General features: G+C 41.5%; 1 protein-coding gene across 1 annotated transcript in view; it reads left to right on the top strand.

Moving 5' to 3' along the window:
- Positions 1 to 27,414, top strand: part of LOC122931447 (zinc finger protein 436-like) — a 101,723-nt gene that overhangs the window by 24,832 nt on the left and 49,477 nt on the right. The window contains exon 5 of the mRNA XM_044285519.1: positions 11,374 to 12,408. Coding sequence (XP_044141454.1) covers positions 11,374 to 12,408 — 1,035 coding nt within the window. The remainder of the gene's footprint in view (positions 1 to 11,373; positions 12,409 to 27,414) is intronic.

Genomic DNA, 27,414 nt, shown 5'->3' with positions numbered 1-27,414 from the left:
AAGGGCAGTGATCTCGGCTATTTCCTGGGTCCCTCTAAACACATGTGTAGGATATGACCCCTCTTCAGAGAACGACCCGCCTACTTGCTGGCACCAGACTTTTAACCTGTAGCCAGCCCCTCCCCTCCCGGCCTCAGGGAGGGGTCCACTCCCCCTCTTCTGGGCTGGCAGCAAATGACCCACAAAACCCTTTAGGGTTCATAGCTTCAGACCAGAGGGTCACAGGGAGATGGTTCTGGGACCAATGGACCTTCCTAGGTTCCGGCTGCAAGTAGAGTCCAAACCTGGTACCGCTATGTGGTTTCTATGGGGAGATATGGATACCTCCCTCCCCTGACCTTGTGACATTAAACAAAGACCATGGGCACGTACCTCGTGGCCACCGGGACACAAATATGTATCCGGTTTGCGCCTGCGATGGCCAGGCGATTCATAATTCCTTATGAAAGGTAGGTGCCAACATGTCTGGGAGGGCTCATTGATCCTGGGCAAGGGCGGATACCCCATGCTGGGGGGTTTCCTGCAGGATTCAGCTTGGCTCCAAAGTGGTGGCCTGAGGTGTGACCTTCTCCTTGAAGCATGGACCCCCTGGGGCTTTCTTCCTTGCCAACGGACACTCAGATGGCTGGGGGGTGGAAACTAATTTTGCAAGTGTTTGGCGAAACATGTACATTTTAGCCAGCCATGTCATGCAAAGCAAGAAGTTTTGATACAATAAGAAGCAACTAGTCAACGCTAGGAGGGAATTTGCTCTCAATAGGTAGCGCACTGTGAAACAAACAGTGTGCACCAAACAGGGTACAGCAGACTGTGCGGAGATAGTTGAGATAGCTAGGCAGAAAAAAGTGAAGATTGCCCTCCAGTGGTCTTGCAACAATATTTAGATATTACCAGTGACAATGCAGACACGGTTGATATTTTTAATTAAGGGAGTTCTAGATTAAGGAAATTTTAAGGACAAGTAATAAATGTTAATTTTTAATACCACAATAACACGTGTAAACCCAGAGACAATTACTGGTCCTAGTGGCCAATTGTAAATAATCAGCTTGTCATGTCTCAACACGTGTTAGTGGGTCAAATGTAAATAAAGTATGTGTGTGTGTGTCATGCCCAGATATTGCGAAAAATATTAGCGAAAACAATTAAATTTATCCACATTTTGCCTATAAACGATCCTTTATAACATATAACATTTTAATATAAAGAAGACGGGGAAGTGGCCGTGATGGTGCACACAGAGGCCCTGGGCGCGGCGAAACTGTGCTGCCAGAGCACAAAAAAAAAACAATCATCCACGATACCTAGCTTCATGTCCCAGTTTGCAGGGCGGCGCAGGACACCACTCTTGAAGTCAGCCCAGTGCGAGCAGATGGTCGGTTGGATTGCAGCAGATAGTGCTTCCAGTCGGTTAAGCACCAGCCTGTCTTCCACCAAGTCCAGTCTCAGTAACCAGGACTCTGGTCCACGCAATTCTCACCCTGATCCTCCTTCCTCCCACCATTTACAGTCTGGCCAAACAAGTGATCCCACACTTCCATATTCCGAGGACCTCTTTTCATCGCCATTAATTGATTTGGCCCTTTCGCCAAGCCCGCTTGAAGAGGGACCTGAGATCTTGTGCCCCGATTCCCAACCTCTTCAGCATCCAGAGTCACAAGAACATGACGCTGGGGAACAGCAATTAGTGTTTATTTTTTTTTTAAACTTGCTTTATTGAAGAATAGCAAGCAAGAAATATAACAGTTCAGACAAAGAACAGTACAGTATGCAATGCCTTACAATACTGAAGAGAAAAAAATTAAATAAGAAAATAATCAGTATCTTTACACAGAGCAAAAGTCAAGACACAACATCATTAGTACATCATGCCAATAAACATCCATAGTATCCTGAAAATACGCAATGGAATGAGCATAGTGATTAAGCCATAGAGTGTAGGTGGACTGCCGTAGCAGTCAGAGGAGAAGCGCACCACGGCCCCCATTTCTTTTGGAATTTCTGGGGGCAACCTCTGCGGGAATAAATAATCCTCTCAAAGGGGATGATGTTGTTAACAAGGGTTTTCCACTGGCCAATCGTAGGGGGTCTGTCCGCCATCCATCTAAGGGCAATGGCTTTCCTGGCCATAAATAGGGCCTCCCTGATGAAGGTGAGTGTATAACGTGAACGTGACTCGTCCTCTACAATACCCAGAAGGCAAGATTTGGGGCAAACCACCAGTGAGTCCGGAATCAGGGAGGAAACTACGTCCACCACCTCTTTCCAAAACGACTGTATGTGTCTACAGTCCCACATTAGATGCCAAAAATCCGCATTCAACTGTAAACACCTATGGCATTCCGTGTGTGGCCTCCTACCCATTTTGAAAAGCCTGGTCGGGGTTAAGTAACACCTGTTCAATATGAAGAGTTGTGTTAATCTGTTAGTGAGAGAAGGAGGTATATCCACTGGAGCCTCTCCCCATTCCTCATCCGTTAAAGTGGGTATATTCCCTCTCCATTTATGCTCCGCACCCAATTGGAGAAGCTGAGATTTTGAGGTTGAGCAAATGTGTATAAATGGCGGATATCAGCCCCCGTTGACCTTGGGTCCTGAAAACCCTGATTAGTGGATACGCGGACACAGGCCTTTTCAGATCCCTTAACTGGGCTTGGAGGGCATGTCTCAATTGCAGGTACCTAAAGAAGTGCGGCCTCAGTACTCCCACTTAAGTCTGCAGCTGGGAGGAGAACAGGATACCATTTTAATACAGATCTCTCAAATAACATACACCATATCCTTTCCATACCATCTCCCCTTCACAGTGCAGTAAATGCGGAAACAATGGGTTATTCCACAATGGAATATCATGCCGGCAGATCCTTGTACTGCTGTAACTTTGCAGCTCTCCACACCTGATGTGCCAGTTTATGAATCGGTAGGAGCGAGCCTGATATGGATGTCCGGCCCTCGAGGACAGGCCACAGGGTGGGGAGCTGCAAGAATTCCCGCAGATAGTATTCAGAGTTAGGAAGAACATCCCGGGTCACCCATGGCACCAAGTACCGCAACTGACCAGCAAGAAAATACAAATGTAGGTCTGGTAAAGCCGCCCCACCCTGATCCCAGCTCCTCTGTACAGATTTAATGGCTAACTTCCGTCTATTCCTACCCCATATGAATGTCACCATTAGAGAGTGTAATCTATCAAAGAATGTGCGTGGGACAGGTGCACGTGTTCCAATAGGGTACAAGGCTTTGGGTTGGAGAATCATTTTGATTATGTTTATGCGGCCCATGGTGGACAACGGTAAAGTATTCCAAGATTTAAACTTGTCTGCACATGTGAGGACGCTGGGACTTTAGTAATGATTACCCCTAAATATTTAAACCTGTCCACTACCATCAAATTCCGGTACACCAATGGCCAGTCCGAGGCCCACAGAGGCATAATGGCCGACTTGGCCCAATTTATACACAGTCCAGAAAATGCCCCAAACTGCTCAATAATGGTTATCGCTCTAGGTAAGGTACATTCTACGGAATCCATGTACAAAATGAGGTCATCAGCATATAGGCCCAGCCTGTCCTCTCTATTTCCCAACGCAATACCTTTATAAACATCATCCTGGCGAATCCTCAATGCCAGATGTTCAATGGCCACCGCGAACAGCAGGGGAGATAGGGGACATCCCTTCCTGGTACCCCTGTACAGTTTAAATGTAGATGACAAGGAGTCATTGATCATTATGTTCGCTGTCGGGGATCTATACAGAACATTGACCCATTTGATGAATGTGGGACCGAAGCCAAAAAACTGCAGGACTTGCACTAAATAAGGCCATTCAACTGAATCAAACGCTTTGGCGGTATCTGAGGCGGCCAAAGCCCACAATTTCCGGTCCGCACATCCCAACTGGGCAATAACCTGTGCCCTACGTATAATACTAGAGGTAGATCTGCCAGGGATAAAACCAGACTGGTTTTAATGTATAATAGATGATATAACCTTGTTCAGTCTATTCACAATTTAGTGAGAATTTTGTAGTCATAATGTTTTACAGGGTCAGCACTCGCCCATAATTTACAGCCAGGTCCATAAATATTGGGACACCGACACAATTGTAACATTTTTGGCTCTATACACCACCACAATGGATTTGAAATGAAACAAACAAGATGTGCTTTACCTGCAGACTGTCAGCTGAACGGTGTAGGAATGACAACAGTTTGCATATGTGCCTCCCACTTGTTAAGGAACCAATAGTAATGGGACAATTGGCTTCTCAGCTGTTCCATGGCCAGATGTGTGTTATTCCCTTATTATCCCAATTACAATGAGCAGATATAAGGTCCAGAGTTCATTTCAAGTCTCCTATTTGCATTTGGAATCTGTTGCTGGCAACTCTCAAGATAAGATCCAAAGAGCGGTCACTATCGGTGAAGCAAGCCAACATTAGGCTGAAAAAAATGTCCCCCCCCCTCCCCCCAATCAGGATAGTAGAACCGGTTCTTCGCCAGCTGTCATCTGTTGCAGAAACCATGTGGTACCCGAAAAGCATTCGTGTATGGCCTTACGGATATGTAACGGCAGTATTAATAAAGCTTTCCCACATCTGAAAGAAATGTTCTACTTTTTTGTCTTTTTGATGTGACGCCTCCACCCAGTCCATGCGCATGATATAAGATAGTTTCTCCAAGAATAATTTAAAAGGGGGAATTGTGGGCTGTAGCCAGACTTGCAAAATTGCCTTGGTGCCCGCCGCTGCCACAAAGTGTAGCAGTTTCCTACATCCCGGGGTGCAGTTTGGAACATTCTTAAAAAGAAGGAACGCACCGGAGAGCTCAGCAACACCGAAAGGCCACGGAAAACAACTGTGGTGGATGACCGAAGAATTATTTCCCTGGTGAAGAAAACACCCTTCACAACAGTTGGCCAGATGAAGAACACTCTCCAGGAGGTAGGTGTATGTGTGTCAAAGTCAACAATCAAGAGAAGACTTCACCAGCGTGAATACAGAGGGTTCACCACAAGATGTAAACCATTGGTGAGCCTCAAAAACAGGAAGGCCAGATTAGTTTGCCAAAGACATCTAAAAAAGCCTTCACAGTTCTGGAACAACATCCTATGGACATATGAGACCAAGATCAACTTGTACCAGAGTGATGGGAAGAGAAGAGTATGGAGACCCAAAGAAACTGCTCATGATCCTAAGCATACCACCTCATCAGTGAAGCATGATGGTGGTAGTATCATGGCGTGGACATGTATGGCTGCCAATGGAACTGCTTCTCTTGTATTTATTGATGATGTGACTGTTGACAAAAGCAGCAGGATGAATTCTGAAGTGTTTCGGGCAATATTATCTGCTCATATTCAGCCAAATGCTTCAGAACTCATTGGACGGCGCTTCATAGTGCAGATGGACAATGACCCAAAGCATACTGCAAAAGCAACCAAAGAGTGTTTTAAGGGAAAGAAGTGGAATGTTCTGCAATGGCCAAGTCAGTCACCGGACCTGAATCCGATTGAGCATGCATTTCACTTGCTAAAGACAAAACTGAAGGGAAAATGCCCCAAGAACAAGCTGGAACTGCAGACAGTTGCAGTAGAGGCCTGTCAGAGCATCACGAGGGATGAAACCCAGTGTCTGGTGATGTCTATGCGTTATAGACTCCAGGCTGTAATTAACTGCAAAGGATTTGCAACCAAGTATTAAAAGTGAAAGTTTGATTTATGATTATTATTCCGTCCCATTACTTTTAGTCCCTTAACAAGTGGGAGGCACACATGCAAACTGTTGTAATTCCTGCACCGTTCACCTGATTTGGATGTAAATACCCTCAAATTAAAGCTGACAGTCTGCAGGTAAAGCTGACAGTCTGCAGGTAAAGCTGACAGTCTGCAGGTAAAGCTGACAGTCTGCAGGTAAAGCTGACAGTCTGCAGGTAAAGCACATCTTGTTAGTTTCATTTCACATCCATTGTGGTGGTGTATAGAGCCAAAAATGTGTCGGTGTCCCAATATCCTGACTGTATTTCAATGGTCAGCTCAGCAGCAGGCACTCGCCCATCATTTTTTTTTGTTGCTCAGATCAGCAGCAGGCACTTGCCCTAATGTTTTAGAGAATCAGCTCTGTAGCAGACCCTCACCCCTAATGTTTTAGAGGGTCACCAGCAGGCCCTTGCTCCTAATGTTTTTGAGGGTCACCAACAGGCCATCAATCATAATTTTCAAGGGTGTATGATGCCCTCCTTTATGTGTAATAAAGGGTGTATTGGAGTGCCGATTCCTTGTAATTTTTGGAAGCCCTTTCACTTAGTGCATAAGCTTTATGAGTGTAGGAGTCCCACTACCTGAACAATTGTACCACAATGTGAATGAGGCCCTCCATTATGTGATATACAGGTTGTATTGGGGTGCCTCTTCCTTTTAATTTTTGGTAGCATTTGCACTTTATATACAAGTAAATATACAGGAATTTTATCTTTGGTTTTGTGCGTATTATTGTCAGTCTGTAAAAGTTGCGTACTACTTAGACAACATCGTTCCCAGCAGCGACCTGGGAGTCCCTAGATGCATCCAGTCATCCTACCCATGCTGTTCCCAAATCATTTTGGTGGTGTTTCCATCAATTTCTGACCTTTTCCTATGAACCAGACACCCTCCCCTCTTCGGAGCAGGGGGTGCCTGGTTTAATGCTCGGGTTCTCCCATTGACTTCCATTGTGCTTAGTAGAGCACCCGAGCATCCCGAGGTGTTCGACCCGAACACCCGAGCACTTTGGTGCTCGATCAACACTATTGCTCACATCAAAAAAATATTCAGGCTCCTGAAATAGAAAGTAATCACTGTGATTAAGGTCTGGACTGTAGGGTGGATGGTTAAGATCTATGAAGCCGCATTCCATGAAAGCAGCTTGTGATTTGTGAGACTTATGAGCTGGAGCATTGTTGTGTGTTTCTCTTTTATTACCTCACGTAATTCCTTCATTTTTGAAGAATAGGTATCTCCAGTAATTGTTGTCTAGTAATTGCTGTTTTCATAAAAAACTGTTGCAATGATCTTTCCAGCTGATTTCTACGCACAAAATGTCTTTCAAGTTGGTGACCCCTTGTGCTTCCATTGCATGGAGTCTTTAGTCTAGGATTATGGCAGTGGTATAAGAAGAGGTTGTTGTACAACCTGAAAGATCCAGGGCTATCAGGCTTGCCTTGGCTCACTTTCATCTTTACCTTCACAACTATCAAATATTTGTTCAGTCAAGCTAATTTACAAAACTGTTCATTTCAATAAACAGGGTACAAGGTGGTTTATTCAGAGCAGAGGAGCTTAAACTGTACAACCTTCTCTTGGATAGTGAAGAAATGAGGAAAAAAACAGCTCAGGGTGCTATAGTCACAGGGAGGAAAAACTATGATATCCAAAGTTGCTCTATATTGTTCTCGCCATGTTCTAGCATCAGACGATTTATTGATCAGCTGGGAAGAAAATCTGTGTGTATGTATATTCCAACAGCTTCTATAATTGCTGAGAGTGCTCAGAAAGAGTCTGAAGAAGCTTACAGGAGTCATAGGCCTTCTCCCATGAAGGCATCCCTTGACCTGCTTCCCATTTCTGTAGTTACTCTCAAAGGACAGTTACTGGAGCCTGATAGATTTTTTGATTTTTCAGACCTTCAAAGCTTCTCTTCCAGTAGGGGTGTCCTTGTCTTTATCTACACAAGTTACATCTCATTGTGTGGAATGTGGCAAGGACAACCTAGGATTTCTACTGGGGTTATCAACATTATTTAAGCTGCTTCTCGAAACCTCAGGATATTATTGTAGAATGTATTGAAGAAAAAAAATCACTGGTCGTGCAATTCACCATCATCAAAAACCCGTTGTCAAGCAAGGTTTCCAACCACCATCCGTATAAAAACATTGGATAATTCTTCTCTTTGATTCACCATTTTCAAGATCTACTTGATAGTTGGTATCGCCTCTACAGGGCATAGTAGTTAACTATAGGATCTGTACATACAAGTGACCTTATCTCAGAGATTTTGAATCCACAAGGTCAGGAAAAGGAGGAATGACATTACCTTGTTGTCAGAAGGTTATATACCATCAGAAAATCTGAGGCTCTTTCTCTTCAGCTTCAATTACCGTATTTTTCGCTTTATAAGACGCACCTGATGATAAGACGCACCTAGGTTTTTGAGGAGGAAAAAAATAAATATATATTTTGAACCAAAAGGTATGCTTTTGGTAGGTTTTGAACTAATGGTGGTCTGTGGATGCCGCACTGTTATGAGGGATCTGTGGATGAGGCACTGTTATGGGGGATCTGTGGATGCCTGTATTCTCGGGATTGACGCACTGTTATGGGGGATCTGGGATGATGCACTGTTATGGGGGATCTGTGGATGATGCACTGTTATGGGGGATCTGTGGATGAATGCACTGTTATGGGGGGATCTGTGGATGATGCACTGTTATGGGGGATCTGTGGATGATGCACTGTTATGGGGGATCTGTGGATGACACTGATGGGGGATCTTTGGATGACACTGATGGGGGATCTTTGGATGACACTGATGGGGGATCTTTGGATGACACTGATGGGGGATCTTTGGATGACACTGATGGGGGATCTTGGATGACACTGATGGGGGATCTGTGGATGATGCACTGTTATGGGGGATCTGTGGATGACACTGATGGGGGATCTTTGGATGACACTGATGGGGGATCTTTGGATGACACTGATGGGGGATCTGTGGATGACACTGATGGGGGATCTGTGGATGAGACTGATGGGGGATCTGTCACAGATCCCCATAAGTGTCATCTACAGATCCCCCATCAGATGCATCAGTGTGGAGGGAGGAGGCGGAGACACTCATGGTGGGGCCCGGTGCAGTGATTCTACTCTAATACACAGGGCCCCCCAGCTGTTAAGTACATTCATTCCGATCCATATCTTAATGTATACCGCACTGTTCTGTACTTACTGTAGTACCGTATGTATAGCATTAAGACGGCGAAGACCTGCAGCTCCCTCAGTCATGCGCACCCTACCCCTCCTGCCACAGCTCTCTCCTTATGCGCAGCCTGGCTGCTTATCTCACTTTATGAATGAACAGGCAGGCGGCGCATGAGGAGGGAGCTGCGGCAGGGGGCGCATGACCGAGGGAGCTGCGGCACGGGGCGCATGACCAAGGGAGCTGCCGGTCTGCGCCGTCATAATGCTATACATACGGTACTACAGTAAGTACAGAACAGTGCGGTATACATTAAGATATGGATCGGATTGAATGTATTTAACAGTTGCGGGGCCCGGTGTATTAGAGTAGATTTACTGCACCGGGCCCCACCATGAGTGTCCCCGCCTCCTCCCTCTACACTGATACTTCCCTGGTCGCGCTGTGCAGCATAGCTGCCAGCGAAGTATCTGCTTTATAAAACGCACGGCCATTTTCCCCCCACTTTTGGGGGGGAAAAGTGCGTCTTATAAAGCGAAAAACACAGTACCCAATAACGCCTAGAAAGCAATTAATGCCTCTAGTTCAGTGGTTCAGGAGATCTATTCAGAAGTGCTACCTGTTTAGTCAGTCAATCCATCTGCTCGCCTTTTCTGGGATGAAATGGCCACATACCACTGGAGCAAACTTGCAACGTTGTGGCATGGTCAATATCTTACCCTTTCAAGGATGACAGTTTGGACATTCTCTCAACATAGGCCTCTATTTGCCATAGAATATTTGAATGGGGTCTTCTGTGCTGCCAAAGGATGTCCAGGAAAATAAAATGTATTTACCTAAAATTTTCATATCCTTTAGTCAGCACAACTTTCCCTCTCTTTTATTAATTTAATATTGCTTTATAAAAATACACTGGCTCCTTCCTCCTGCTCAGCTTTATAGGGTCCATGGTGATTGGTTATTCCCTGGACATCCTTTGGCAGCAGAGAAGACCCCGCTCAAATATTCTATGGCAAAAAGTGGCCTATGTTGAGAGAATGTCCAACCTGTCATCCTTCAAAGGGTAAGATATTTACCATGCCACAACGTTGTAAGTTTGCTCCAGTGGTATGTGGCCATTTCATCCCAGAAAAGGCGAGCAGATGTGTATATATATTGTTTTTACTCAGTGACTGTTATTTAACAGCATAGAATAGGTCATCAATATCTAAAAAGTCGACATTGGATTCAGGAGACCAAACAGCAGCATTGCCTCCATTTTTACTTAGAGCAGTAATATGAGCCTCCTATAATTGACAAAACATAGAAATCTCTGCACAGCCTTGAGAGTAGTAGGAAGTGCCACCATTTTTGACCACAAAAAAGAACTAGAAGAAAGGATGAATAGAACTATTCTTCAGGTTCTTCATGATATATTGCTCTATTGCCGACGTCCCATGTCCTTCCCTTGGGCATCTAAGAAAATTAAAAGTCTATTTATAGGAAACAACACAAATACATGTAAAAATATAATCTTTGAGTTAGTTAAAGGGGTATTCCCATCTGAGACAATGGGGGCACATCTCTAGGATATGCCCCCATTGTCTGATAGGTGCGGGTCTCACCTCTGGGACCCACACCTACACCGAGAACGGAGCGGAGAAGGGGGTGGCCAGAGGAGCCTGGGTTTCCCCAGGTCTAGCCACCACCAAGCGCTCTCGCCATAGTACTGAATGGGAGTGCACCACACTTCTGCGGCCACCCCTCCCATTCATTTCTATGGGGCAGACGTAAATAGCTGAGCCAGTGCTTGGCTATTTTCGGCGGCCTCATAGAAATGAATAGAAGGCGGCTGCGCATGTGCAGTACTCCTACCACAACTTTCAGGGCCCCGTTCTCGGTGTAGGTGCAGGTCCCAGAGCTTTAGCGCTGCCCAAGTCTTCGCGATTCAGCGCAGGGAAAGGGAGAGTGCTCCGATGTTCTTCTCAGAGCGGCTGCCTTGGTGAAGAAGGGGATATGTCAGTTCTCGACCTGGACAATCCCTTTAAGCTTCTAAAACTGTTCCACTATACTTTTCTTTAGCATTTGTGTAAATGTAACCAGACAAGATGGCAGACAAAGGTGGCTTCAACAGGACATAACTGCTGTTTGGTTGTACTCTACTTTGTGGGCACTAAAGGGGAATAACTACTATGTGGGGCACAAAGCGGTTGTATGTGAAAAAAGTTGCTCGGGGAGGAAGGGAGGTGTTCAAAAATTTGCTTGGGGTCCAAACCTTTCTAGTGAAGCCCTAGTTTACTATTAGATTGTTTGGCCACCACAGTCTTTGTCGATGGATACTTTAATTTTGTCCATGTCATGTAATTTTATGGAGTTTTTATATCAATAGAATTGTATATTTTTATTTATTTAAGAATAATAAAATGTTTTTTATTCTTGGCAGATGACTATACCACGAACTCAGAGAGACATCATGCCAGTATCCAAGAAATATCATCATCCATTCACAGCAAAAACGTATTATTTGATCCTTTTAAACTGGTCCAGTTTACTGATTCATCACAGAATGTAACACAAAATGAAAGTCACCAAAGGGGTGTTGAATGTCAAACAGCTCACAAAAGTGAGAAGCCATTTTCATGTTTACAATGTGGGAAATGTTTTTCTATGAAACAAAAACTGGTTAGACATCAAAGAACTCACACAGGGGAGAAGCCATTTTCATGTTCAGAATGTGGGAAGTGTTTTTTTGAAAAAAAAGATCTTATTAGACATATAAGAATTCACACAGGAGAGAAGCCATATTCATGTTCAGAATGTGGAAAATGTTTTGTAAGCGTTTCTAATCTTTATGAACATCAGTACACTCACAGAAGGGAGAAGCCGTTTTCATGTTCAGAATGTGGGAAATGTTTTAACCAGAAATCAGCTCTTGTTAAACATAAAAGAATTCACACAGAGGAGAAGCCATTTTTATGTTTAGAATGTGGGAAATGTTTTGCTCTAAAAAGATATTTGCTTACGCATCAAACAACTCACACAGGGGTAAAGCCATTCTCATGTTTAGAATGTGGAAAATGTTTCAACCGTAAATCGGACCTTGTTAAACATCAAAGAACTCACACAGGGGAGAAGCCATTTTTATGTTTAGAATGTGGGAAACGTTTTTCTGTAAAAAAATGTCTGGTTTCACATCAAAGAACGCACACAGGGGAGAAGCCATATTCATGTTCAGAATGTGAGAAAAGTTTTAACCAAAAATCAGCTCTTGTTACACATCGGCGAATTCACACAGGGGAGAAGCCATATTCATGTTCAGAATGTGGGAAATCTTTTCCACGGAAATACCATCTTGTTACACATCAAAAAACTCACACAGGGGAGAAGCCATATTTATGTTTAAAATGTGGAAAATCTTTTCCCAGGAAATCACATCTTGTTAGACATCAAAAAATTCACAAAAGAGAGAGGCCATCTTGTGTTTAGCTAGTTACTGACTGCCATATGTGTTTTACAGTGGTCACTAACTAGCTTTATTCTGATAGATACGCTTTTTTATGTTGGTGCATCGAAATAAAACATCACCTTGCTTTCAGCTACCCGAGGTAGCTGAGGACTTGGACCAATAATCTGGGGCTGCTATGAGAGGTCCCTGAACACAAATCTCCTGTATTGAATGGATACCAGTGATCAACCGTAATATACCGTTAAAAGTGAATTACCTTTCACTGAAATTGTTAATCAAATGGAGAAAAAAAAAAAATTAACCTCAAGCCCCTGATTGGTATGGGGACTTCCTTTCATTCCTGTAAAAGCCAAAAATACAGGGGCTTATGGGACAGTCAAAAAATAGAGCTGGATTCCCGCAACAACTAGTGTCCAAGCAGGTGGAAAAACGGCTACATTCGCACTTGCACTTTAAAAAAAAATCATTTTTATTAGTTTTCTTTATAACACAAAAGACAAAGATAGAAAAAGAAAAACAATACCTTCCAGGGTGAATTTTACATAAACTCCCTTTTGGGTATACATCTATAGTAAAACCAATACAATAATACTATTACATATTACAATACCTATGTGTAAACCACCCCCTCCCCTCCCTTCATTGTCTCGGGGGCCTGGCCAGAGTGTTATTTTCCTCCCCCACGTCCCCGCCACTACCTCCAGAACTTATTTTAAAACATGGAAGGAGGAGGAATGCCCGATTTATTGTGCCATGTGTCCATCACAGCCAGGCCTCTGTTATTACCTTTGAAACATACCACACAATAATTATAACTTTTTATGTAACATTTAGGGAACGCCAAAAGGGTTGTGGGGTGAGGAAATCTATTTAATCATAATTTCTGTTAGTTTTTATTGTCTGTTACTGGGATGTTTGCTGCCTGGATAACTATAATTGTTATGAAAAAAGGGTGGGCCGTGGGGAATTGGTAGCCAACGTACTCATATTTTCTGTTTAGTTTGTGCTGTTACTGGGTTCTCCATTACTGGACTGTCTGTAACTATTAATTTTATTGAAGTTTTAGGGAACACTAAAAAGGGTCTTTTTAGGGAGTCAATATATTCACATTGTGTTTTTTTTTGTTTTGTTTTTTTAATTTAATTATTGGACAATTAGTTTTAGGACTTTATCAGTTAAAGGGGTTATCCAAGACAATAAAAAGCTCCCCACAATAAAAAGCTCCTCACATTGAATATACTTACCCCACTCCCTGTGCCACTCCAGGTCCCTGCACTGCTGCTTCTCCCCGTGTGCGTGATCTTCATCTAAGTCACAAAAATAGACAATCACAGTCTGCTTAACTAATAACAGACAAAGAATTAAATGTTACCGTGTTCTTATTTAACACACCATGTAAACATTCACAGTGCATGTGGAAAAAGTATGTGAACCCTTGATTGAACCTCCTTTGGCAGCAATAACTTCAACCAAACGTTTCCTGTAGTTGCAGATGAGACGTGCACAACGGTCAGGAGTAATTCTTGACCATTACTCTTTGCAGAACTGTTTCAGTTCAGCAATATTCTTGGGATGTCTGGTCTGAATCGCTTTCTTGAGGTCAGGCCACAGCATCTCAATCGGGTTGAGGTGAAGACTCGTACTGGGCAACTCTAGAAGGCATATTTTTTCTGTTTAAGCTATTCTGTTGTTGATTTATTTCTATGGTTTGGGTCATTGTCCTGTTGCAACACCCATCTTCTGTTGAGCTTCAGCTGGTGGATAGATGGCCTTAAGTTCTCCTGCAAAATGTCTTGATAAACTTGGGAATTCATTTTTCCTTCGATGATAGCAATCCTGTCCAGGCCCTGACTGCAGAAAAGCAGCCCCAAACCATGATGCCCCCACAACCATACTTCACAGTTGGGATGAGGTTTTGATGTTGATGTGCTGTGCCTCTTTCTCTCCACACATAGTGTTGTGTGTTTCTTCCAAACAACTCAACTTTGGTTTCATCTTTCCACAGAATATTTTGCCAGTACTGCTGTGGAACATACAGGTGCTCTTGTGCAAACTGTAAACGTGCAGCAATGTTTTTTTTGGACAGCAATGGCTTCCTCTGTGGTATCGTCCCATGAAATCCATTCTTGTTTAGTGTTTTACGTATCGTAGATTCGCTAACAGGGATGTTAGCATGTGCCAGAGACTTTTGTAAGTCTTTAGCTGACACTCTAGGATTCTTCTTCACCTCATTGAGCAGTCTGCGCTGTGCTCTTGCAGTCATCTTTACAGGACGGCCACTCCTAGGGAGAGTAGCAGCAGTGCTGAACTTTCTCCATTTATAGACAATTTGTCTTACCGTAGACTGATGAACAGCAAGGCTTTTGGAGATACTTTTATAACCCTTTCCAGCTTTATGCAAATCAACAATTCTTAATCGTAGGTCTTCTGAGAGCTCTTTTGTGCGAGGCATCATTCACATCAGGCAATGCTTCTTGTGAAAAGCAAACCTAGAACTGGTGTGTGTTTTTTATAGGGCAGCTGTAACCAACACCTCCAATCCCATCTCATTGATTGGACTCCAGTTGGCCGACACCTCACTCCAATTAGCTCTTGGAGATGTCATTAGTCCAGGGGTTCACATACTTTTTCCACCTGCACTGTGAATGTTTACATGGTGTGTTCAATAAAAACATGGTAACATTTAATTCTTTGTGTGTTATTAGTTTAAGCAGAATGTGATTGTCTATTGCTGTGACTTAGATGAAGATCAGATCACTTTTTATGACCAATTTGTGCAGAAATCCATATCATTCCAAAGGGTTCACATACTTTTTCTTGCAACTGTAAGTATTGATAAAATAAAAATATGGGCTTGTCAAAAACAGCAGCCTGCTCTTACTCGGCAACACATGCAGCTCACACCGCTCCTCTATTTGAAGCAGACATTTGGTTTCTGCATTTCATCGATAACGTGCAAGTTTTCCCAAGAAAAGTCTGTGGCTATGATTGCCTACTTAAATTGAGGCCATAACTCACCCCTCTAAAGCAATAATATTTTAATTTTTACACCCTTACCAAAATGTATCAGGAAATGAATCCAACAAATGTGGTCCATGGATGTTATCCACGAGCACCATGGGCGTAATTACAACCCCTTCAGGACCAAGACATTTTTCACCTTCCTGACACGGCTTAATTTAGCAAATTTGACGTTTCACTTTATGTGGTAGTAACTTTGGAATGTTTTCACTTATCCAAACAATTCTGAGATTGCTTTTTCAAGACACATAGTACTTCATGTTATTAGTATATTTGATTTACCTTAATTTATAAAAAAAAAAATTTGGGAAATATGAATTTTTCTGCTTTTAATACAGATGGTGATGCTTTACAAAATTGTTATTACTTAACACTCTCCATATGTCTACTTTATCTTGACATCATTTTGTAAATATTATTTAATTTTTTGGGACATTTAGGAGGGTTTAGATTTTTAGAAGCAATTTTTCACGAAAATTTCCAAAAATCAACTTTTTAAGGACCAATTGAGTTCTTAGATGATAAAAATGTCACTGCAATTTAGGATAAGTCCCAAACTAGGGGACTACACTCGCTTGTCTGTGGGATTCAAATTGGTTATTACGTTTTCCCCATGTGCCAGGGGATGCGGTCGACCTAAGAATGAAACAGGGAAACACACTTTGCTGGTTAAAGGATTCTCTGCCGGGCAATACCCAATGAGCCAATTTTATTAGATGTACATTGTGGGTCTAGTCATCCCCCCTTTTCGACATTATATTTAATATATCCAATCACAAGTATTTAATAAAGCAACCAATCAGAAACATGATGGTATTAAAAATGACACACACAGGCATTACTCATACATCTAGAAAATTCCATGTCTATATTTATCATATTCTGCCAAGCAGTTCCCTATTTGCCTTGTTTGTCTAACTTCCTTTGAGAGTCAAGTGACTATATTTCTCAATCATAGATTTTAGGTAAAAAAGAGTGAAAATGGAGATTTGACAATTTAAGTACTATTAGCACCATTCATGTTCATTAACCACTTTTTTTCTTTCATAGAAACCACCCATAAATGACCACATTTTAGAAATGACACCCTCAAGATATTCAAAACAGATTTTAGAAACGTTGTTAACCCTTTAGGTGTTCCACAGAAATTAAAGCAAAATAGAGGTGAAATTTTAAAAGTTTCATTCTTTCCATTTGAATAAATTTTTCCTGTAACACAGCAAGGGATAAGAGCAAAACAAACCTCAATACTGATTCTGCAGTTTATAGATATATATATATATATACTCTATATTTAGTCGTAAACTGCTGTTTGGGCGCACTGAAGGGCTCAAATGGAAGGAGCGACATCTGGATTTTGTAACATGGAATTTACTGAAATGTTTTTTTAAGAGCCATAACGTTTTTATTTTTGTTGTTGACTGAGCAAGAAAACTGGCACAATTTTTAGGTACATTTATCTTTTTGATCACTATTTATCTCATTTTTTGGGACGTGAGATGGGGAAACACTGCAATTTTGTCAGTGTTTTTTTATTTTTTATGGAGTTCACCTTGCTTTATATATGATATGATAACTTATTTCTGCAGGTCGCTTTACAACTTTTGCATCATAAAATATATATATTTTTTTATTACAAATCGGTTGTATTTTGCATTGCCATATACTAACATAAACTACAAATTGGCGTGGTAATGAAAAGCAGGAAGTGTGAACCCCATATGCAGTGGCGCATCTATTCCGGACGGGGGCGGGGCAGATCCTGCACTTGTGTTCCGCTGCTAATGACCATCCCCAGCAAAAATGCATACAATGGAGGATGCCCGCAGCGGACCACAAGTACCACAACAGACATCCTACACATGATAGCAAATGTGTGAATGTGATAAACAATCAAACAATATAACAATAACTTTTACAAGGACAGGTGCACTCTGCAGTCCCTAACGCTAAACCTACCTGTGCCGTATGGGCAATACCAGGAGCCAGTGGGCAAATTACAGGCGCTCAAGGTCCGACTCACAGCAAAGGCCCAGTTACCTCCAGCATGCTTACAATGGGAGGAGGGAGAGAGCTCTAAGTTCAACCCAAGACTGGCTGATCTAGCCCAGGCCTCACATGTGCACCAGAATGTTGCCTGTAGATGAAATTAAAGGTCCTTTCAGACTAGGAGTTTACTAACATGCATAACTTTTTATTTTTCGACCAATGTAGACATCTTAGAACTAGCACTTGCAGGAAGGGTTGTAGTTTTTATTGGTACCATTTTGAGATACATACAGTACATTGCTTTTTGTACCTTTTTTGAGAGAAAGGTGACAAAAACCGCTATTGTTTTTTAACTTTTTTTTACATTGTTCATCACACTGGATAAGTAGCATGATCCTTTTATAGATCAGGTTGTTACAGATGTGGCAATGGTAATGGTGTAGTTGATTTTATTTTTTAACCAATTAGAAATGAGATTTTTTTACTAGAATTTTTTATTTTACAGTGTGTGTGTATGTGTGTGTGTATATATATATGTATATATATATATATATATATATATATATATATATATACAGTACAGACCAAAAGTTTGGACACACCTTCTCATTCAAAGAGTTTCTTTATTTCCATGACTATGAAAATTGTAGCTTCACACTGAAGGCATCAAAACTATGAATTAACACATGTGGAATTATATACATAACAAAAAAGTGTGAAACAACTGAAAATATGTCATATTCTAGGTTCTTCAAAGTAGCCACCTTTTACTTTGATTACTGCTTTGCACACTCTTGGCATTCTCTTGATGAGCTTAAAGAGGTAGTCACCTGAAATGGTCTTCACTTCACAGGTGTGCCCTGTCAGGTTTAATATGTAGGATTTCTTGCCTTATAAATGGGGTTGGGACCATCAGTTGTGTTGTGGAGAAGTCAGGTGGATACACAGCTGATAGTCCTACTGAATAGACTGTTAGAATTTGTATTATGGCAAGAAAAAAGCAGCTAATAAATACCTAATTTGTCAGATATAGTAACAAATGCTGTCACTGGGATACTCAAAAAGATCAATATCAACCTCACTGAGTACTACACGTCCCATAAATTTAAAATATATCATCTTTATTACACAAATCACAATATAAACATAATTCCACATCTATTACACATTACATATAATGATGATAAATAAGCCTTATAGTGGATGTATCCAATAAATTGCTACACCTATTCTTAATGGAGTATATCTCATACAAGGAGAAAATTGTCAGTGGTGGATGCCATAATAGGAAATGGGGGCTCTATAAATCAATATTGCATGGGGCACAGTGAGGATTAACTCTCATTTATATGGTGACCCAGTATCAAGTTAGAAACAGTCCCCATTCCTATTAGGCAGTCGGAATAACAGTCAAGTAAAGAATGTTCCCAAACAGCAAACCAAAGACCAAATAAATTACGTACCAGTAAGGATAGGTGTATAGTCTCCCCGACGTATGTTTTGCCGTTCTGCGTCCTCAGGAGGAGTAATTAGATGGGGATAGGTGATCGGTATTTAACATGAAGTCTTATCCAATGAATGGAGTCAAATGTAGTCACATGTGCAGTGTGTCGGATGACGGCCAATGTAGGCGGATGACTCATCAGAACCGGCCGCATTGAATCCACTTCCGCCCGTCTCCCGAGTCAGACACCGGCAAGGGCAGTCACAAGTCACGTCACCGACACCAGATCTCCTTGGAGACAGAGGGAAGCCTGCTGACCGTCGGACCGCCATGCGCACTAAGCCGATCTCGTCACTTGTAATGCTAGCATTCGCTATTGAACATAAGGGCGGTAAGAGAATGGGGACAATATTCTTATTCAAAAATGTGTTGGTATTATAGGGGAGGTGTTAAAAACTAACCTCTATCAACAGGAGGGAAGCATAGATTTAGCTGATTTTATAAGTCAGTACAAAATAGTGGTCATTCTGTGGATTAACTAATGATTGACAACATCACAAAATAAACATTTATATCAATAATAAATATTATACCAAAAAGGTATATGTATACATAATTAATAAATAGCAGTGCTGAGCAGTGAAAACGAATTACTATACAGTGAAAATAACACTACTAAAATGCTACATATGATCAAAAAAAAGGTAAAGCTAAAGTGCATTAAAATACATCAAATCGTGTGTAATTAAATTATTTAATATCCGCCAATTAATGAGGAATTTAATAGTGCTAAAGTGCATATAGATATTTAATCACATATTAACAAAATTTTTTCCATTAGTGAACCCTATGTGCAATTATGATCAAACATATAAAATAAAAACATTAGCAGCATATAATGACATAAATTAATATTGGACATAATGGATAGTGCCAATTTCATGAGAAGACCTTTTTTAGTAAACAATTCTCTAATCATGCTGCAAAGTATTCTTAACCTACTATTCCCTCTGCTATCCCAATAAATTAGAATATAACATTTGGACTCAGATGATGAAGGCCTCCCCTGAAAAACAACATTTCTTTGGGGTGGTATACACTTCTCCGCCATGAACTCCTAAATGGAAAAGACCTATAATGAAGATATATGAAAAATAGATAAATCAACAACCTATCAAGACAAATTTGACAAAATTTATATAACCTACTATTAAAATTATATGTTACCTAAAAAGAATTTTAGACATTAAAATTTACTTTATTATCCCCATAAAATTAATTAAAAGACACAGCATTTTACAGGAAGGAGCTAAACCCTAGATTTTCGTTCAATCCTAAAGGTGCCAAAGTATTTAATCTGAAAATCAGCTAAGTAAAGAAAAACGAGTGGCCATCATTACTTTAAGAAATGAAGGTCAGTCAGTCCGAAAAATTGGGAGAACTTTGAAAGTGTCCCCAAGTGCAGTCACAAAAACCATCAAGCGCTACAAAGAAACTGGCTCACATGCGGACCGCCCCAGGAAAGGAAGACCAAGAGTCACCTCTGCTGCGGAGGATAAGTTCATCTGAGTCACCAGCCTCAGAAATCGCAGGTTAATAACAGCTCAGATTAGAGACCAGGTCAATGCCACACAGAGTTCTAGCAACAGACACATCTCTAGAACAACTGTTAACAGGATACTGTGTGAATCAGGCCTTCATGGTAGAATATCTGCTAGGAAACCACTGCTAAGGACAGGCAACAAGCAGAAGAGACTTGTTTGGGCTAAAGAACACAAGGAATGGACATTAGACCAGTGGAAATCTGTGCTTTGGTCTGATGGGTCCAAATTTGAGATCTTTGGTTCCAACCACCGTGTCTTTGTGCGACGCAGAAAAGGTGAACGGATGGACTCTACATGCCTGGTTCCCACCGTGAACCATGGAGGAGGAGGTGTGATGGTGTAGGGGTGCTTTGCTGGTGACACTGTTGGGGATTTATTCAAAATTAAAGGCATACTGAACCAGCATGGCTACCACAGCATCTTGCAGCGGCATGCTATTCCATCCGGTTTGCGTTTAGTTGGACCATCATTTATTTTTCAACAGGACAATGACCCCAAACACACCTCCAGGCTGTGTAAGGGCTATTTGACCATGAAGGAGAGGGATGGGGTGCTGCACCAGATGACCTGGCCTCCACAGTCACCAGACCTGAACCCAATCGAGATGGTTTGGGGTGAGCTAGACCACAGAGTGAAGGCAAAAGGGCCAACAAGTGCTAAGCATCTCTGGGAACTCCTTCAAGACTGTTGGAAGACCATTTCAGGTGACTACCTCTTGAAGCTCATCAAGAGAATGCCAAGAGTGTGCAAAGCAGTAATCAAAGCAAAAGGTGGCTACTTTGAAGAACCTAGAATATGACATATTTTCAGTTGTTTCACACTTTTTTGTTATGTATATAATTCCACATGTGTTAATTCATAGTTTTAATGCCTTCAGTGTGAATCTACAATTTTCATAGTCATGAAAATAAAGAAAACTCTTTGAATGAGAAGGTGTGTCCAAACTTTTGGTCTGTACTGTATGTATGATAGACTCAGAGGAATTCCTGACAGTTTCAAGTCTTTGCTGCAAATAGTTTCAATCATAGAATGCATACTGGGGGTTGTCTCTCGGACAGACACCATTTTGTAAGTAACAAGCAAGTGTCCATTATATTCCATAACAGTCCCCCCTTGGATTCTTGATTGTAGAACTTTCCCTGCCTAGTGAACCCCCGGGAATACCATTCGCAATCCTCTTCACCCACAGTGGCGACAACCTACTCCTTTTGGGTAGACTCCCGGTTAATCTGACTTATGATAGTACCCTGGGATTCATCTTTCCCTATCTCGGTACGACATCGTAATTTGTGGGGGAATTTGTGTTGAATTCTTTGGTTTCCATTTCTTCTTCACCACATAGCAGCATGATGGGATGTTCAGTAGTTGAAATCACAATTTTTTCACATATTTTTCGGACACATGGTACAATGCAACATAACACTACTGACATTAATACTAGCATCAATACTATCACCATACCTATCTGGGTGAAGAAGGATTTCCAATTTTTGAACCATCCAAAGTACTCATCCCATGGGTCTGTTATCCCTGAGTTATGTTTTAATTCCTCTGAGAGGTTAGTAAGCTTGTTTATTGCTTCAGTTACCTTCCCTTTGGGGCCAGTGTTATCTGGGTGCAGCAAGTTTCCCCAATCATTTTACAAACTCCCCAAGTCTCAGCTAGGATCATATCTAGGGCCATCCTGTTTCTGAAAGGCCACAGCAGAAGTAGCCTCTAACGACGGGTGTAGTTTACAAATCTTTGCTGATTATAATATATGTAGTTTATCCAGTCGACGTTCTTGTTGATTGTCACTATTGGTAGTATGGATTCAAATCCAGCTGCCACCTGATCTCTGGCCTTAAACTTGTTGGGGACCCCCCTTGGGACTCCTATTGCGTCTATATACACATGTGGGTCAAAGCTCCCTTGTGGGGAGGACTCCTTTTTTTACCTCAATAAATAGTTTTTTTAACCCCTTAGGGACACAGCCTTATTTCACCTTAACCCCTTAAGGACCAGGCTCATTTTCACCTTAAGGACCAGGCCATTTTTTGCAAATCTGACCAGTGTCACTTTAAGTGCTGATAACTTTAAAACGCTTTTACTTATACAGGCCATTCTGAGATTGTTTTTTCGTCACATATTGTACTTCATGACACTGGTAAAATAAAGTCAAAAAAATGAATTTTTTTGCATAATAAAATACCTAATTTACCAAAAATTTGGAAAAATTAGCAAATTTCAAAGTTTCAGTTTCTCTACTTCTGTAATACATAGTAATACCCCCAAAAATTGTGATGACTTAACATTCCCCATATGTCTACTTCATGTTTGAATTATTTTGGGAATGATATTTTATTTTTTGGGGATGTTACAAGGCTTAGAAGTTTAGAAGCAAATCTTGAAATTTTTCAGAAATTTACAAAAACCCAATTTTTAGGGACCACTACAGCTCTGAAGTCACTTTGCAAGGCTTACATAATAGAAACCGCTCAAAAATGACCCCATTCTATAAACTACACCCCTCAAGGTATTCAAAACTGATTTTACAAACTCTGTTAACCCTTTAGGTGTTGCACAAGAGTTATTGGCAAATGGGGATGAAATTTGAGAATTTCATTTTTTTGCCTAATTTTCAATTTTAACCCATTTTTTCCACTAACAAAGCAAGGGTTAACAGCCAAACAAGACTGTATCTTTATTGCCCTGACTCTGCCGTTTACAGAAACACCCCATATGTGGCCGTAAACTACTGTACGGCCACACAGCGGGGCGTAGAGTGAAAGGTGCGCCGGATGGTTTTTGGAAGCCAGATTTTGCTGGACAGTTTTTTTGACACCATGTCCCATTTGAAGCCCCCTGATGCACCCCTAGAGTAGAAACTCCATAAAAGTGACCCCATCTAAGAAATTACACCCCTCAAGGTATTCAAAACTGATTTTACAAACTTCGTTAACCCTTTAGGTGTTGCACAAGAGTTATTGGCAAATGGGGATGAAATTTGAGAATTTCATTTTTTTGCCTAATTTTCAATTCTAACCCATTTTTTCCACTAACAAAGCAAGGGTTAACAGCCAAACAAGACTGTATCTTTATTGCCCTGACTCTGCCGTTTACAGAAACACCCCATATGTGGCCGTAAACTACTGTACGGCCACACAGCGGGGCGTAGAGTGAAAGGTACGCTGTATGGTTTTTGGAAGCCAGATTTTGCTGGACAGTTTTTTTGACACCATGTCCCATTTGAAGCCCCCTGATGCACCCCTAGAGTAGAAACTCCATAAAAGTGACCCCATCTAAGAAACTACACCCCTCAAGGTATTCAAAACTGATTTTACAAACTTTGTTAACCTTTTAGGTGTTGCACAAGATTTAATGGAAAATAGAGATACAATTTCAAAATTTCACTTTTTTGGCAGATTTTCCATTTTAATATTTTTTTTCCAGTTACAAAGCAAGAGTTAACAGCCAAACAAAACTCATTATTTATGGCCCTGATTCTGTAGTTTACAGAAACACCTCATATGTGGCTGTAGACCGCTGTATGGGCACACGGCAGGGCGCAGAAGGAAAGGAATGCCATACGGTTTTTGGAAGGCAGATTTTGCTGGACTGGTTTTTTGACACCATGTCCCATTTGAAGCCCCCTGATGCACCCCTAGAGTAGAAACTCCATAAATGTGACCCCATCTAAGAAACTACACCCCCTCAAGGTATTCAAACTGATTTTACAAACTTTGTTAACCCTTTAGGTGTTGCACAAGATTTAATGGAAAATAGAGATACAATTTCAAAATTTCACTTTTTTGGAAGATTTTCCATTTTAATATTTTTTTTCCAGTTACAAAGCAAGGGTTAACAGCCAAACAAAACTCATTATTTATGGCCCCGATTCTGTAGTTTACAGAAACACCTCATATGTGGTTGTAGACCGCTGTATGGGCACACGGCAGGGCGCAGAAGGAAAGGAATGCCATACGGTTTTTGGAAGGCAGATTTTGCTGGACTGGTTTTTTTGACACCATGTCCCATTTGAAGCCCCCCTGATGCACCCCTAGAGTAGAAACTCCAAAAAAGTGACCCCATTTTAGAAAGTACGGAATAGGGTGGCAGTATTGTTGGTACTAGTTCAGGGTAGATATGATTTTTGGTTGCTCTATATTACACTTTTTGTGCGGCAAGGTAACAAGAAATAGCTTTTTTGGCACGTTTTTTTTTTTGTTATTTACAACATTCATCTGACAGGTTAGATCACGTGGTAATTTTATAGAGCAGGTTGTCACGGACGCAGCGATACCTAATATGTATACAATTTTTTTTATTTATGTAAGTTTTATACAATAACTTCATTTTTAAAACCCAAAAATTGTTTAGTGTCTCCATAGTCTGAGAGCCATAGTTTTTTCAGTTTTTGGGCGATTATCTTGAGTAGGGTCTAATTTTTTGCGGGATGAGATGACAGTTTGATTGGCACTATTTTGGGGTGCATATGACTTTTTGATCGCTTGCTATTACACTTTTTGTGACATAAGATGGCAAAAAATTGCTTTTTTTGCACAATTTATTATTTTTATTTTTTATGGTGGTCACCTGAGGGGTTAGGTCATGTGATATTTATATAGAGCTGGTCGATACGGACGCGGCAATACCTAATATGTATACTTTATTTTTATTTATGTAGGTTTTACACAATGATTTTATTTTTGAAACAAAAAAAATGATGTTTTAGTGTTTCCATAGTCTAAGAGCCATAGTTTTTTCAGTTTTTGGGCGATTATCTTGAGTAGGGTCTCATTTTTTGCGGGATGAGATGACGGTTTGATTGGTACTATTTTGGCGTACATGCGACTTTTTTGATCACTTTTATTACCTTTTTTGGGAAGTAAGGTGGGCAAAATTTCAATTTTCTCATAGTTTTTATTTTTTTATTTTTATGGCGTTCACTGTGCGGGGAAAGTAACATGGCCGTTTTATAGATCAGGTCGTTACGGACGCGGCGATACCTAATATGTGTAGTTTATTTTATTTTTTTAATTTTTATTCAGTGATAAATGTTTTATTTTTTTCTCTTAACTTTTTTCACTTATTCTTTTTATTTTTTGACCCAGACCCACTTGGTTCTTGAAGATCCAGTGGGTCTGATGTCTGTATAATACAGTACAGAACCTATATAGGGTTCTGCACTGTATTTTACTTACACTGAACAGATCTATGCTTTCAGCACAGATCTGTTCAGCACCATGGACAGCAGGACGCCTGAGCAGGCGTCCTGTTGCCATGGGAACCTTCCCCGTCTGCTCAGTTATGGTCAGAACTTCGCAGACGGGGAAGGGTGAGGACGGGGCTTCGGGGGGCTGTCTGGGGGCTCTCTCCCTCTCCCATCGGGGGGCTGCAAAGGCACAGCAGCCCCCCGATCGGAGAGGGAGGGAGCTCCTTGCGCTGTTAACCTTTTCCATACAGCGGTCCATACGGACCGCTGTATGGAAAGGGTTAAACGGCTGACATCGCATCAACGATGTCAGCCGTTTATACCAGGGTGCCAGCAATGTGCTGGCACCCTGGTATACCCACTGTACACCAACGATTATGCAATGGGAGGCGGGCGGGGGATCGCGATCCCGCCTGCCGCACCGCCCGCCTCCCGCAACGCCCCCACTGCCTGCGACACCCCCCCTGCACCTCCCGCCGCCATCAAATCATACAGGGGTGCAGGGGGGGGTGCGCAATATTGATTTTAGGCACTCAGAAGTTTCTGATCCCCGCGGTCAGGGACCGCGGGGATCAGAAACTGCAAAAAGCGCAGCAAACCGCAGGTCTGAATTGACCTGCGGTTTGCTGCGATCGCCGACACGGGGGGGTCAAATGACCCCCCCCTGCGTTGTTACGGGATGCCGGCTGAATGGTTTCAGCCGGCGTCCCGTTCCGATTAACCCCTGCGGCGCCGGAATGCAGATTTTAAGTCAGGACGTACCGGTACGTCCTCGGTCCTTAAGGACTCGGGAAATAGGGCGTACCGGTACGTCCTCGGTCCTTAAGGGGTTAAGGACCAGGCCATTTTTTTGCAAATCTGACCACTGTCACTTTAAGTGCTGATAACTTTAAAACGCTTTGACTTATCCAGGCCGTTTTGAGATTGTTTTTTCGTCACATATTGTACTTCATGACACTGGTAAAATGAAGTCAAAACAATTATTTTTTTTGCACAAAATAATACCTAATTTACCAAAAAATTTCAAAAATTTGCAAATGTCAAAGTTTCAGTTTCTCTACTTCTGTAATACATAGTAATACCCCCAAAAATTGTGATGACTTTACATTCCCCATATGTCTCCTTCATGTTTGTAGCATTTTGGGAATGATATTTTATTTTTTGGGGATGTTACAAGGCTTAGAAGTTTAGAAGCAAATTTAGAAAATTTTCAGAAATCTTCAAAATCCCACTTTTTATGGACCAGTTCAGGTTTGAAGTCATATTGTGAGGCTTAGATAATAGAAACCTCCCAAAAATGACCCCATCTAAGAAACTACACCCCTCAAGGTATTCAAAACTGATTTTATATACGTCGTTAACCCTTTAGGTGTTGCACAAGAGTTATTGGCAAATGGGGATGAAATTTGAGAATTTCATTTTTTTTGTCTAATTTTCCATTTTAACCCATTTTTTCCACTAACAAAGCAAGGGTTAACAGCCAAACAAGACTGTATCTTTATTGCCCTGACTCTGCCGTTTACAGAAACACCCAATATGTGGCCGTAAACTACTGTACGGCCACACAGCGGGGCGTAGAGTGAAAGGTGCGCCGTTTGGTTTTTGGAAGGCTGATTTTTATGGACTGGTTTATTTATACCATGTCCCATTTGAAGCCCCGTGATGCACCCCTAGAGCAGAAACTCCCTAAAAGTGACCCCATCTAAGAAAGTACACCCCTCAAGGTATTCAAAACTGCTTTTACATACATTTTTAACCCTTTAGGT

Source organism: Bufo gargarizans, chromosome 3 (assembly GCF_014858855.1).
Source record: "Bufo gargarizans isolate SCDJY-AF-19 chromosome 3, ASM1485885v1, whole genome shotgun sequence".
In the NCBI taxonomy this organism is placed as follows: domain Eukaryota; kingdom Metazoa; phylum Chordata; class Amphibia; order Anura; family Bufonidae; genus Bufo; species Bufo gargarizans.
The sequence above is the reverse complement of the archived record's forward strand: the minus strand, read 5'-3'. Positions and strand labels throughout refer to the sequence as shown.